Source organism: Rattus norvegicus, chromosome 1 (assembly GCF_021556685.1).
Source record: "Rattus norvegicus strain SHRSP/BbbUtx chromosome 1, alternate assembly SHRSP_T2T, whole genome shotgun sequence".
Lineage (NCBI taxonomy): Eukaryota > Metazoa > Chordata > Mammalia > Rodentia > Muridae > Rattus > Rattus norvegicus.
The window spans coordinates 55,939,471-55,954,164 of record NC_141534.1 but is presented as its reverse complement, the minus strand read 5'-3'; the positions used below and the strand labels follow the sequence as shown (position 1 = coordinate 55,954,164).

General features: G+C 45.9%; 1 protein-coding gene across 1 annotated transcript; it reads right to left on the bottom strand.

Moving 5' to 3' along the window:
- Window positions 1-8: 8 nt before the first annotated feature.
- Window positions 9-11,655, bottom strand: LOC148006989 (uncharacterized). Its single transcript, XM_087602260.1, has 3 exons — window positions 10,332-11,655; window positions 9,939-10,087; window positions 9-162 (listed from the first exon to the last, which is right to left on the bottom strand). Exons 1-3 carry the CDS (start codon window positions 10,437-10,439, stop codon window positions 9-11), a joined length of 411 nt encoding a protein of 136 aa, XP_087458386.1. The 5' UTR covers window positions 10,440-11,655.
- Window positions 11,656-14,694: the final 3,039 nt, after the last annotated feature.

Here is a 14,694-nt window from a genome sequence, read left to right as displayed (position 1 = left end):
CTCTCTTCTCACTTACTGTTCAGTTCATTCTCAAGCTCTGTTAACTTAGGAGAGGCTTTCATTTTGTCAGACACATCAGGACCTTGTGAAAAGTGGGGCAGATGCTCTTTAAATATCAGGTTTTCAGGGGCTCCAGAACTCCCAGGTAAGTCTGCATCTTGGCTGGACAAGAAGAAAACAACATCATGCATAAAAATACAACTAACTTGCCTAACTAAATTTTCATCAGAATTTTCATGTTTCAGTGAAACTTATTCTTTGTTGCATATTATTTCAGTAATTTTCTGTATTGCTGCTGAGACAAGCTACACCTACGCTGTGGTCTGAGCAGAACTTTAAAACCCAATCTGTGCTCATCAACTAAATGTAAGTTCAAGGAAAAGGGCAGGGTTTGTGACATAGGCCTATAACCAGTCTCCCAAAAAGTTATGAGTAGAACTTAAAATATAACAAAAGTCTAATAAACCAAGAAACAATTCCATGTAGAAAAGGGACAATATATTCTCTTGACAGTAACTTTCAAAAATAAATATGCACACTACAGATGGCCCAGTGGCCAACTGAAGATTACATAAATGCTAGAAAGACAAGGCAAACAGCTTAGCCATTGAGAGACCCTCTCTCAATGAGTAACAGACAGTAATCTGAGGATAATTTCTGTCAACCTCAGGGCAAGCCTCCACATGCACCTACGTACACAGATATATATGGTAATGCAACAAACCCACACTAAAAATGGAGAAAGAAAATAACAAAGACAGTGTGCTCAATTTCAGTAAGCAGGCAATTTGCGCCACCTAAGCAAGCATAACTACGGGGGTAGTTTAAAAGTACAGCGTTTCCACAAACTTTCCCCAATCTAATATGGAGAGTCAGACCAGCCCTGATTAATGTAATTCAGTGTTACAAAGGCAGAGGACATCTAATCTGAATGGATGTTTAACTATATACATATATACTTATGTAGATATATAACCTTATACAACAAACAGACAATATCAAACAAAATGGAGAGAAATTTGAAGCAATCCTACTAAAATCAGGGACAAGGCAAGCCTTCTCATTCTCCCAGTATCTATTCAGTATTTTATGGGAGGTTCTAGCCAGAACAATTACATAACAAAAATAGATCAAAGGAATACAAATTGGGAAGGAGGAAGTTAAGATATCACTATTGGTGGATGATATGATAGTATCAACCGGTGACCACAAAATATTCTACCATAGAACTCCTTCAGCTGATAAACAATGTAAGCAAAGTGGCTAGTTAGAAAAATTCACTCTATCAAATCAGCAATCTTCCCCTACTCAAAGGAAAAATGGGCTGAAAAAAATTAGGGAAACAGCACCCTTAAAATTAGTCGCATATAATATAAAATACCTCAGGGTGACTCTAACAAAGCAAGTGAAAGATCTGAACAATAAGAACAAGACTCTGATAAAAGAAATTGCGGAAGACCTCAGAAGATGGAAAGATCTCCCATGTTCTTGGATCAGCAGGATAAACATAGTAAATTGGCCATCTTACCTAAACCAATCTATAGAGTCAAAGCAATCCCCATGAAAATTCCAACTCAATTCTTCATAGAGTTAGAGCAATTCTCAAATTCATCTAGAATGACAAAAAACACAGGATAAAGAAAAATATTCTCAACAATAAAAGAAACTCTGGGAGAATCAGTATTCCTGACCTCAACCTGTACTACAGAGAAATAATTAAAAAAAAACACAGTTATTGATACAGGGACAGGCAGGTAGATCAAGGTAATACAATGTACAACCCAGAAAATAACCCCACACACCTATGCACACTTAACCTGTGACAAAGTAACCAAATCTATCCAGTGTAAAATAGACAGCAGTTTCAACAAAAGGTTCAGGTTCAAATGTCAGTGAGCATGTAGAAGAATTCACATGATCCCTTATGTTTATACAAGTCTTATTTATAATACCCAGAACTTGTAACCAATCCAGATGTCCTAAAATGGAAGAATGGATATAGAAATCGTGATACATTTGCACAATGGAGTACTACCTAGCTATTATAAACAGTGACTTCATGACTTCATCAAATTTGGAAGGAAATGGATAGAACTAGAATATATTAACCCGACTGAGTAAACAAGACGCAAAAGGACACACATGCTATGTACTCACTTATAAGTTGATATCAGCCCAAAAGCTCAAAATGCCCACAATAACCCTCAAAAACCATGTGGAGCTTAAGAACAAGGAAGACCAAAGTGTGGATGCTTCAGTCCCACATAGTAGGGGGAACAAAATAATAACAGGTGGTAGAGCAAGGCAGGGACCAGGGAGCGAGAGAGGAGGGGAAGAGAAATATGCAAGGGTTGGGGAGGACAGAATCAGATTTTAGAAGGGAAATGGGCAAATTAGATTTTCAGGAAATTGATTAAAACCTGGGTGTAGCCACTACAAAGTCCCAGGTGTTAGGGCAGTGAGAGTCTCCCAGGACGCAAAAAGGATGAATTTATCTGAAGTATGCAACAAAGGGGACATACAACCTGTAGAGACCACCTCAACTAGATAGACACGGCCCCAAGTTGACGGATTGGGACACACGACCATCTCAAAAAATTTTACTTAGATATGTTCCTGTCCAAAGTAAACACAAAATAAAAACTGGAACAGACACTGAAGGAAAGGCCATACAGAAACTACCCCACCTAGGATTCCATCCCATCAGCAGATACCAATTCTATACACTATTCCTAATGCCAAGATGTGTTTACTGACAGTAGCTTGGTATTGCTGATCCCTGTTATATCAGCACCTGACCAATACAGCTGCAGATACTCACAGCCAACCATCAACCTGAGCCTGGGGACCCCAAAGGAAGAGCTAGGTGAAAAACTGAAGTAGCTGAGGGAATTGAACCCCATAGGAAGAACATTATCAGCTAACTGGACCACCCAGAGCTCTGATAGACAAAACAGAAACTAAAGAGTATACATGGAAGAAACCATGATTCCAGATACATGGCCTTCGCTGACATCAGTGGGAGAGGAGGACCCTGGTCCTGTGGAGGTTTGATGTGCCAGCATAGGGGGATGTTAGAGTGGTCAGGTGGGAGTAGGGGAGAGAATGGAGGAGCTCCCTCATAGACGCCAAGCTGAGGGGCATGGGGAGGATGGAATGGGTGGTTGTGGAGGGGCAACAAGGAAAGGGGATATAATTTGAAATTAAATGAATAAATTGATTAATTTAAAAAAATCTCATGATCATCTCAGTAGACTCTGAAAAGGCCTTTGACCAAATGTGACAGTCCCTCATGTTAAAAGTCATGGAGAGAGAGGGTTACAGAAGAATACATGAACACAATTAAGGTAACATGTCGTGCCCACCTCGGCCGGCAAGGAAGCACAACACGGTTGGATTCTTCTCAACAGCCTTTACTGCAGGACACCTTCATTGTTGACACGGGGACTCAAGCATCAAAGGTGCTCGCCTTATATACACAACAGTATGCTAATATTCTTTCAGGGATTGGGGGCACGAGTCACCCCACTGTCATCCCAGCCAGGGCAGTTGTCTTCAAAGATATTCCTAGCATGGACCACATCTTCACCTCACCAGACATTAAGCACAATAAACACCAGGGGGGCAGAGAACCCTCAGGGGCTGGAACTGGCATGTTCATACACTCTGGCTTGACCTTGGCCAACACAGGTTCAGAGAACAGCCTCTATGTAGAAAGATCTCCTTCCTCCTCTCAGAGTTTACAACATGTAGACTTAAACTAAGGTGGTGGCACACATGTGAGCAGAGGCACCAGCCTAGGCTTGTTCAATATCAAAGCCTACCTGCCACCCCTGTATCACAGTCACAGCAGCCCATCTCATGAGAATTCTAGGGGTGGTGATATTCTGGGTGAATAGTCTGTGTTCTGCTGCCAGTTTCTTTGCTTCCACATGTCCAACTGTGAGAAGGGATTGAGAAAGGGAAGGTGATGAAGCCCTGCTAATATCTACTTGGTGCCACCAAAGACAATGGGGTCTGACTGGCAAGATCTTTGAGTTAGATTTTATAAAACACAACCTCAGGACAGTTAGTAGGTACTCTCAGGAAAGTGTAGAATGGTAGGTACAATCGGACAGTATCCCTGAGGCTGGTGCAGTGGGCCAGGAACCCTGAGGCAGGTAAAACTGGGTAGGGAGACTGGAACAGGTATAACAGTGCAGGGACCCTGGTGCAGGTGCAGTGGAGCAGAGACCCTGGGGGAGGTGCAATGGGGAAGTTGTCCTGGGGAGGGGACCTTGTATTAGTGATCCTGTGGCATGTATAACTGGCATGGACCCTGGGGCAGGTGCACTGTGACGTGCTCCCAAGCTAGAATGTTCAGACAGGTGTGTGTTTGCTTCACGCAGCTGCTGTCTGAAGTAGAGAACACTGGCAACAGCCCCAGAGGGGATTTTGGGAGCTCCTTTCAAGAACGCCATAGCTCCTAACTGAGAAACTATACATTGCACAGATGGGCCTTTATTGAGATGAGCAGATTCTAAGGGGGCTGCCTTGAATAAACAGCCAAAGAAAGCAGAAATGAATAAGAAGCAATTGCACCAGCCATGTCCAAGGTGTTTTTGCTCAGATAATAGCCCCTGATGAAATCGGTTAAGTCAAATCGTCTGTCTGTCTGACTGTCTGTCTGTCATCTATCTATCTCTATCTATCTATCTATCTATCTATCTATCTATCTATCTATCTATCTATCTATCTATCTATCTATCTATCATCTATCTATCTATCTATCTATCTATCTATCTATCTATCTATCTATCTATCTAATCTCCCTGAGGGAAGTCAGCTTTTATTTGTAGGAAGAAGGTCACATCCGCACCCTCTTGTGGTGAAAACGAAGATCGCATGTCGTGAGATGGGTTATTTCTTCCTTTGTATCTTTGTATCTTTCTTTGTTTCTCTCTCTCTCTCTCTCTCTCTCTCTCTCTCTCTCTCTCTCCTTCCTTCTTTCCTTCTTTTTTTCTTTCTGTACTTCTTTATTGCTTGATGTCCCTATCAGTATTGGCTGTACCACAGACCCAGTCACAGTGTGACCCAGAAGAAGCCTACCAGGAAAGTTTGTCCTATCTCTAAGATACACTGTATAATACCATAATCTGGACTGCCGGTCAGACAAGACCTGTGTTTAGGAGACTTGTGGACAGAATGAATGTCTGTGAGTCTGGATGTAGACTCTGTGGAAGGCTCAAGTCTCCTGACTGTCCTGAAGCTTCCCACTGTGATTTATTTCCCTCCTACAGAGACAGCCACCTCAGCAACTTCATTTCCTGGTTATCCCCTAATCCTCTTACACTGTGTAGAGTGTTCAATCTCAGGGAGGGCCTGGGAATCTGAGAGACACCACTGAGACCCCTGGGCCTGGCTGACTCAACTTGAGGTTGATGTGGGCTTCCTCATTTTGCTCACCCACTGAGGACCTCAAAAGTCAGCAGTAAAGTTGCTGAGAGGCCAGGAACCTCCATATTGTCCCAAGAGCAATTGTCCTCTTTTACAGGTTCATCCACAGAGCACGTAATTCTGATTGGTGCAACAGACTGGAAGAGTGAAAGACGTCATCTCCCAAGGGCAAGTGCTGTGCTAGTGGACACTGAGGAGCTGCAGGGATCAGACCCCTCCGCATCCTTCTCCAGCCTCTTTTGTTCTTCCTTGATATGTTTCCTGCAGATCTGAAAGATCCATGCAATTCATGACATGGGTTTGAACTTAATCTCAGGACATTTTATTCATTGCCATAAAACTAAGACCAGGTAATTCATTTGTTTGTTTGTTTGTTATATATAAATACACCGTAGCTGTCTTCAGAAACACCAGAGAGGGCATCAGATGTCATTAGAGATTTTGTGAGCCACCATGTGGTTGCTGGGATTTGAACTCAGTACCTCTGGAAGTACATTCAGTGCTCTTAACCACTGAGCAATCTTTCTAATTTCCAAGCTAACTTTATTAATTCCAATAATGGTTTCTTTATTCAGGTTACATCCTGATCCCAGCCACTTCCCGTCTTCCTTTCTCAGTCCCACCTTACAAATCCTTTCCACCGTAATGCTCTCCCTTCTCTTTGGTACTCCCTTGGGTACCACCCCATCCTGGGGCATCTAGTCCCAGCAGGATCAGGCACCTCCTGTCCCACAGATTTACAATCAGGTAGTCCAGAATGCATAGGGTTCTAGTGGCAGCAACAGAGACTGAGACAGCCCTAAATCTACTTGTCAAATGACCCACATGGAGACCAGCTCCAGATAGCTACAGCAGGCTCTGGGGTTGGTTGCCCAGGCTCTAGCATTCTCCATGGTCCAAGGCTAATTGACTCTGCGGGTCTTCTTGTAGGGTCTTTGACCCCTCTGATTTGCTTATCCCCCACTCTTCCTCAAGACTTACTGAGCTCCACCTGACATTTGGCTGTGGGTTTCAGCTGCTGGATGAAGCCTCTCCAGAGACAGGTGTGCTACTTTTCTCTCTGCAAGTAAATCAGAGTAACATAAATACTGTCAGAGGTTGTGTCTGTCACATGAGATGGATCTCATTTTGGGGCAGTCACTGTTTGGTTCTTCCCTCAATCTCTGCTCTGTCTTTATCCCTGCACATTTATTGGCAAGACAGATTTTGAGTTGAACATTTCGCGAGTGTATTGATGTTGCCTTCCTTTTCTAGAAATTCTTTCTTGCTACAGGAGGTGGCCATTTCACTCTCTTGCTCTGGTTGTAATCTAAGGTAGAGTCACCCTCATAGACTCCCCCTATCCTCTACTTTACCAGGCATCTGGCAATTCACCATAGATCCCTGCCCCTTCCTGCCAAGACAGTTTGCATTATCAATTCCTTTCCTCTCCCAACTCCTTCTCCCTAGACCTAATCACCGTTTCCATCTCCTTTCCTGTCTCTTCTCTTGTCCTGTTCCATCACTTCATCCTTCTGAGGACTGGGACTATTTTTTTTCACTTTCTGAGTAAGATTCACAACTCCTTACATAGGACTTCCTTCTTCCTTCATTCCTATCAATCTGTTATCTTCAACTTTAATGGTAATGTCCACTTACAAGTGAGTACACACCATAAATTTCTCTGTGGTTCTGGGTTACCTCCCTAAGGATGACATTGTCAACTTCATCCATTTGCCTACAAAATTCATAATGTATTTATTTTTAATAGCTGAAGAATATTCCCTTGTGTAGATATTCCATATTTTCTGTATCTTATATTCAGTTGAGGGACATCTAGGTTGCTTTTAGTTCTTGGCTATTGCAGATAAAACCACTATGAACATAGTTCATCAAGCGTCTTTGTGGGATGGTGGGGCATCTTTGGGTTTATGTCCAGGGATTATTTAGCTAAGTCCTGATGTAAAACGATTCCCAGTTTTCTGAGGAACTGCCAAATGACTTAGAAAGTGGATGCACAATTTGCAATCCAAGCAGCAATGGAGGAGTGTTCCCTTTTTTCCACATCCTCATCAGCACGTGCTGGATGTCACTTGAGATTTTTATTTTAGCCATTCTGATGCACATAAGTTGGAATCTCAGGTTGCTTTTGATTTGGATATACCTGATGACCATGGATGGTGAACAGTTCTTTAAGTGGCTCCTGGCACTTGGAAGTTCCTCTGAAGAATTTAGCTCTGAACCCCTTGTGTCACCATAGGCCCAGAGGAAAGACAGAAATAGAATCTTTATGGGACCCACGTGGCTTCTCAGGGTCAGTCAAAGGTCTTGGCTCCTTTATTCTCTGTAGACACAGGGCACAGGTCCTGACCTCCATGCACATGCTGCACACACTAAGGATGAGTTATGCTGGCCTCTGCTGCTTCTGGGAGTACTGAAAAACATAATCCCTGGGCCAGGGGAATAATGGGGGACAAGTGAGCTCAAGGCTCCTGCCACCTGCCTGAGGATAGAAGCCCCAGCAGGGTTCTCACTGCTGTGTTCCCCAAGATAATGACAAGCAGCTGTTACAGCAGGCCATGCTCTGGTTGAAAGGGCAGACAGGCACATCCAGGCCCAGAGGTGTGTACTGTTGCCGTGCTGGTTCTGTCTGCTCTTTACCGGCATACTCAACCATGCCACCCAGGATTTCCCAAGTTCTGTCTGCAGTGCTTTGGTTCCACAGAAGCTCTGTGGTCATGGAGAGACTGACAAACCAAGGACCAAGACCCTGCCAAGTACCTGTCCACACTTGACTCCTGCTAGAAGCCAGCAGTATGGGCAACCATGTAAAAGTGGAGATATGGACTACTTTTTTCCTCGGGAGCACTTGTGAACCCCAGGGTCAGGTGAAAAGCTTGATGCCAGGCAAGGACAAGAAGGAGCAGAGTGACCTCACCTGACCTTGAGGGATAGGGAACCCTTTGACTCACAAACTTCAGGGACATATGTGGTGTAAGGCGAGGCAGGCTGTACACACCCCCATGGTAGCAGGTGGTGTGTGTGTGTGTGTGTGTGTCTGTGTGTGTGTGTGTGTGTGTGTGTGTACCTCTATGTGTGTCCATGTATGTGTGTCGGTGGGCCTGTCTTGACACTTGTCCTGACTGATGCCAGATACCCACAGTTGGCACAGACTCCACTTAACACTAGGGTTTTTGTTCCCAAAGGTTTTCTAATGGAAGGTAATATGCTTCTTGTCAGGGCTAGTTCACCACATTTTGTATGAATGGGGGACACTTATCTATTGGGATTGCATCCTGAGCTAGCCTTGTGGGCCCTCCTCTTCCCACTGTTCCCAGTCTGTTCGGTGTCACAATGTCCAGGGAATAGAACCCTCAGATCTGTCAGCACCTCTGTGTGGGTCATTGCATCAGCTGACATGCTCAATGGTTGTGCCAAAATCACATGTTCTGGATGAGCCAAGATGCGCACAAGAAGGCCTAGATGAGGAGGTGCCGTACTACCCAGCCAGTCAGACTTAAGTTCCACTCTGACAAACGTTAGGAAGAGGTGCAGATGTGACTCACAAAAATGCATCCACTATTGGGCTCAACTAGCAAGAACCTGTGAGCAGCAGTGACATTCAGTTTCCTCTTATCCAAGTAAAGGGACATCAAATACTTCTTTGGACCTTGGGCAGTCAAGAAATCTTGAAGACTCCATGGGTAAATAATGGACCATGCCCCATCCCAGAACCCCAGGACTGAACCTGCTTGATGCCCCTGGACCTCCTTGGCTAAGGTGAGGAGAGGAGACGCCAAACAGCCCTTTACCAGTGCGTCAGCAACACTGTCACACCAGATGGAGCAGACTCCATAGCCTGAGGTGTGCAGTGAGGGCTTTTTTCCATTTCATGCAGTGGTGTCTTGTATGTATGATCTCGTGTGGAACTGAGACATACTGCAAGGGAGGCTTTGTTTTGGGTACAGTTAAAAGCAAGACATGAGAAGAGGAACTGCAGAGTTGTGATCTAGGAGACCCTGCAGTAACCAGCTCTGGGTCCTTGGAGCCTAGGCAGGCTTTGCAGTCACAGAGCTCCATCTACTGCCCAAGTCCCATTCTGACACCTTCTCTAGCAGATAAGACAAGAGCCCAAGCTGCTTCAGGGCTAACAAGACACTTGTTTCTCTCAGACATTTTTGCTCCAGAGAATCCTAGGAGCTTGGAGACAGAACCAAGAAAAATAGGGTCAATCCCAAGCCCTAGGCTCATGTCAGAGCAGGGTCCTCTCCCGCCCCCGCCGTCTCCTACAAGTGGGCAGGGAAAGGACTGAAGTGGTGGGCAGAAGTGCTGAGGGCCAACAACTGACTTGCATGGAAATGGCTGGAGGCTGATCATGCTGGAATGCTCCCAAACCACCTTCAAGGCTGGCTGGCACAGACAGGGCTGCTATATGGCTCTTGCCCAGACCACAATGTCCTCAAGGGTAGGGTCTTCCCCAGGCAAGTATAGTTCCTGAACTTCATGCCATTGAGAGAGCTAACCTCTTGAGGACCCAGCTGGTCCACCAGTGTGCAGGCTCAGGTTGCTTTGGGCGAGAGAGTCGTGAGCCATCTGTATGATTGAGCAGACACTTGTTGTCCAGGCTGAGGACATACTGGTCACCTCTGCGGTCATTCTCTGCCTCTTCCACCTGCAGAGAGATACAACAATATGGTGGTAGTCTTCACCCTGACTTTTGGTTCTTTCTATGCTTCTACAATTTCAGGATACCAGGTCTACACAGACCACCTCATTCTGGCTATTCGATCTGTCCTGGGCCCGATAGGCCATCCTGTTGGTTGCTCTGTCTCACAACACATTTCCCTCTATGTTGCCTCGGGCTGTCTCCTCTAAGCATCCCAGCATGCATCAGCTCCATATCCTGCCCAACCTACCTTCGGGTCCCTGAGAATTCCAGATACTTTAATGTTCTCCCAGGATGGACTGTGGGCTCTTGTCTTTGTCACATTGATCTTAGAAGTTCTTGGGAGCCTCCATGCCATGGCATAGGATGTCTTTGTGTCCTCAATGGGCCGAGTGATTCCCTGCAGTGCAGGACTCTCTCCTTATTGTTGAATTTTGGCACTTATGTTTTTCAGGAATGGCTCTAGATGTGTTCACCACACACTACCCTGGAAGACTGGAGAGTTCAAGGACGGCCAACTTTCACTTAATCAAACTTTTCCATAGACTGTGTGGGTCCCATCAGCTGAGAGTAGCCTCCACTTTGCAATGATGTGCAAACTTCTGCCTTTCAGCCATGATGGACTTTAGGATCTGCCCTGAGGATCCTACACAAGCCACAGGTAGGAGATGTGTAAATGGCACATGTTACTGGGTCAGGTTAACAGTACAGTGAGGCTGTTCCAGACGCTGCCAGTTATCTTCCCACGCAATCATGCAGTCACTGTGGGCTCATCCACAGACACCTCCCACTCTCCCTGCTGGGAGTTAGGCTGGATGCCTACTATGTGGGAGCTGCCTTGGCTTGTGGAGCAGAGTCAGAAGCAGTGGAGGAGATGTTGTCTGCTGCTTTTATGGTCCTCAGTGCCCAGGGCATCCCTGTGGTCTGGGTTCAGGTCCAGCTCCAGTGAATCATTGATGTAATTTCAGGCCATAGATGCTCCGGACACGATGAGGTACAGGGTAGACCAGGAATGAGGGGGAACCAAGCAATCCAGGACCCTGTGGGGACCAGTGAAGCCATTATTCCATGTCATGTCTCAGGCATGATGCAAGGCTAGGAGCTCTGTGTGCCCTGACAGAGGGGGATGGGACCCTGACTCCCACAAAATGCTCTTCAGACCTATTACACCATCAGGTTTGAGGAGGTCTTCCTCATTAAGAACATTCCACACATCTTGCCTCTGCCATCAGACTCTATCTTCCATGGGTGAACCCCCTCAGGAATATTGACATGTCTTCTATGAATGGTTAATATTCTGTTAAGTAGTTTTCATAAACAGTGCTCAGCAGAGTATGTGTATCCACAAGAAGTCATTTTCAATTCTCTCAGGGAAAAGGAAGCAAAATCCTCCTCCTCCTCCTCCTCCTCCTCCTCTTCTTCCTCCTCTTCCTTCTCCTCCTCCTCTTCCTCCTCCTCTTCCTCCTCTTCCTTCTCCTCCTCCTCTTCCTCCTCCTCTTCCTCCTCCTCCTCCTCCTCCTCCTCTTCCTTCTCCTCCTCCTCCTCCTCTTCCTCCTCCTCCTCCTCCTCTTCCTTCTCCTCCTCCTCCTCCTCCTCCTCTTCCTCCTCCTCTTCCTCCTCCTCCTCCTCCTCCTCCTCTTCCTTCTCCTCTTCTTCCTCCTCTTCCTTCTCCTCCTCCTCTTCCTCCTCCTCTTCCTTCTCCTCGTCCTCCTTCTCCTTCTCCTCCTCCTTCTCCTCCACATTTTTCTCCTTTTCCTCCTCCTCTTCCTTCTCCTCCTCCTCCTCTTCCTTCTCCTCTTCCTCCTCCTCCTCCTCTTCCTTCTCCTCATCCTTCTCCTCCTCCTCTTCCTTCTCCTCTTTTTTCTCCCCCTCCTCTTCCTCCTCCTCTTCCTCTTCGTCCTCCTCTTCCTTCTCCTCCTCCTCCTCTTCTTCCTCCTCTTCCTCCTCCTCCTCCTCTTCCTCCTCCTCCTTCTCCTCCACATTTTTCTCCTTTTCCTCCTCCTCTTCCTTCTCCTCCTCCTCCTTCTCCTCCACATTTTTCTCCTTTTCCTCCTCCTCTTCCTTCTCCTCCTCCTCCTTCTCCTCCTCCTCTTCCTCCCTCTCTTCCTTCTCCTCCTCCTCCTCTTCCTTCTCCTCTTCCTTCTCCTCCTCCTCTTCCTTCTCCTCTTCCTTCTCCCCCTCCTCTTCCTCCTCCTCTTCCTTCTCCTCCTCCTCTTCCTTCTCCTCTTCCTTCTCCCCCTCCTCTTCCTCCTCCTCTTCCTCTTCCTCCTCCTCTTCCTTCTCCTCCTCCTCTTCTCTTCCTCCTCCTCTTCCTCCTCCTCCTCTTCCTTCTCCTCATCCTCCTTCTCCTTCTCCTCCTCCTCCTCCTCCTTCTCCTCCACATTTTTCTCCTCCTCCTCCTTCTCCTCCTCCTCTTCTCTTCCTCCTCCTCTTCTCCTCCTCCTCCTCCTCCACTTCCCCCCTCTTCTCCTCCTCATCTTCCTCCTACTCTTCCTCCTTCTGCTACTGCTACTGCTGCTGGTGCTATTGCTTCTACTCCTGTTGCTGCTGTAGCTTCAGCTGGTGTCTTTTCCTTGGCCATGTCTCTGATGTCATCTCCTGTTTATACTCCGGACATGACAGAATTTCCAGATGGCACTGTGAAAGCGACAAGACAATTTATTCCAATCCAAAAAATAAAAAAATAATGAGTTAGAATTCTTAGATTACTATTTGGGGCTTTGATTGCCTTACTATTTTATTATTTCTTCTTTTCTACTTCCCAGTTGAGATCTTTGAAAGAAATTATTTAGAAATGTTACCTATAAAATCCTATATATCACTAGGTCTTAGGAACAAAAAATCAGTATGCAAAAAACTATGCATGCATGCACGATTCTGACCATCAACAATAACCAGCAAACTAGACTGTTGATACTTATTCAATGACAAACTTTGTTATTAGTTTTGAGACTTACTGAAATGTGATGTTACTTTTGAAAAGATAAGAATCTGTTCTGAGGCACTTGTAATTAATGACCACATGTGCTAGGACCAGTAGCCCAAGGATGAGGCTATGAGCCCATGACCCTCTAGTCATCACCCTGTGGGAGTTATTGTCCTAAGGGGGAGATAGAGTCCATGTAAAGGGATTGGGCAGCAAGACAATTCTGTAGAGTGGCATACACATCATTCATATTGAGTCCCTGCTTGGGAAGAGGAGAAATCAAGAAGAGAGAGAAGGCTTTTTGTTAGGGAAACATCATAAAGAACTTAGAGAAGGTACAAGGTAAGAATTGTGGGGAAAATGGAAACCAGAGACAGAGGAAGGACCAGCATAAAGCAAACTGGAAAGGACAAAGCACAAAGGTACCTGGGCTGTGCCTGCTGCTTGTACTCTGGACTCTCCTGTGGCTCATTTCCAGGGCTAGTTGCTGTTCTCCCCCAGGCAAGGTTTCTTTCTCCTTGACAAGCAGCAACACAGCTTCCTCGGGGCATTTCCTTTATTCCTGGTCCACCCCTTAAATCCTCTGGGCCAGACGTGCTCAGGATGGGCTCATCTTCTGCTGGGGCTCTGTGGGAGAGTAGATTGTCCTATTTTCTTACTGCTACTTTTCTCAGTGAAGATGCTTGTTGGTTGAAGGCATGGGATACTCATGGCACATTTGTGATAGTGGTCCTGTGTAGGTGTCTTAGGAGTGGCCTGAGAAGACCAGGGACATTGGATCTTCTGCCTCCTCTTGGACTAGCCTTCTGGCCATAGCCAGACCTTGACCATGGGAGGATGACAGTAGCAAGGTGACAAGAACTAGCGCCCTTCCACTCCTCTTTAGTTGTAATCTGAAAGCAGCAGCAGGATCAAGGCTAGGGAATGGGGCTGCAACGGGACTCACTTGCTGTGCCTGGGCTATGCAGCCATCCCCCTGGAGGTCCTGTTCTTGTAGGAAGCAATAAGTTGCCATTGCCTCATTATATTTTCTTTTCATTAAAGAGTATTTTATTACAGAGGCTTGGAATCTAATACATTCCATCGCATCCAAAATTGCAGGGTCTGGTGTGAGGGGGAGTAGTTCTCCATAAGGACTTGGGAACCCCTTCCAGTGTTCTTTCAATCAGGAGTGTTTCATCACCTCTGTGGCTGTTGATCTATAGCTGGGATTTACTGTCAGTAACAGAATAAGGAGGTCCTACAGGTTTTCTGAAACCCCACAGGAGGAAGGATACACCCTTGCCACAGCTTGTCTTTGAAGCTCTTGGATGATCAGTGAATCTAATTTGAACTTTCCCACCACCATATAACACAAGACCACTCCTATGGTCCACATGTCATTCTTTGGCCTGTCTTATAGATGGCCAAGGAAGAGTTCAGGGGCACAAAAAGAGTATGCACCGCAGTGCTGGGTTAGCATTTGTCCTGGTTGAAATTGGGTGCTAAGACCAAAGTCGAGGACTTTGACCTTTTTGTTTTTATCGATCATAATATCATCCGGTTTGAGGTCCCTGTGAACTATACCAGGCCCATGGCAGTAGCTCACTGCTGATAATACCTGTTCAAATATTTCCCGGGCCTGGTCCTGCTCTATGTGCCCTGACTCTCTGTTGGCCTTCCACCAACTCCATTATGAGGTATATTC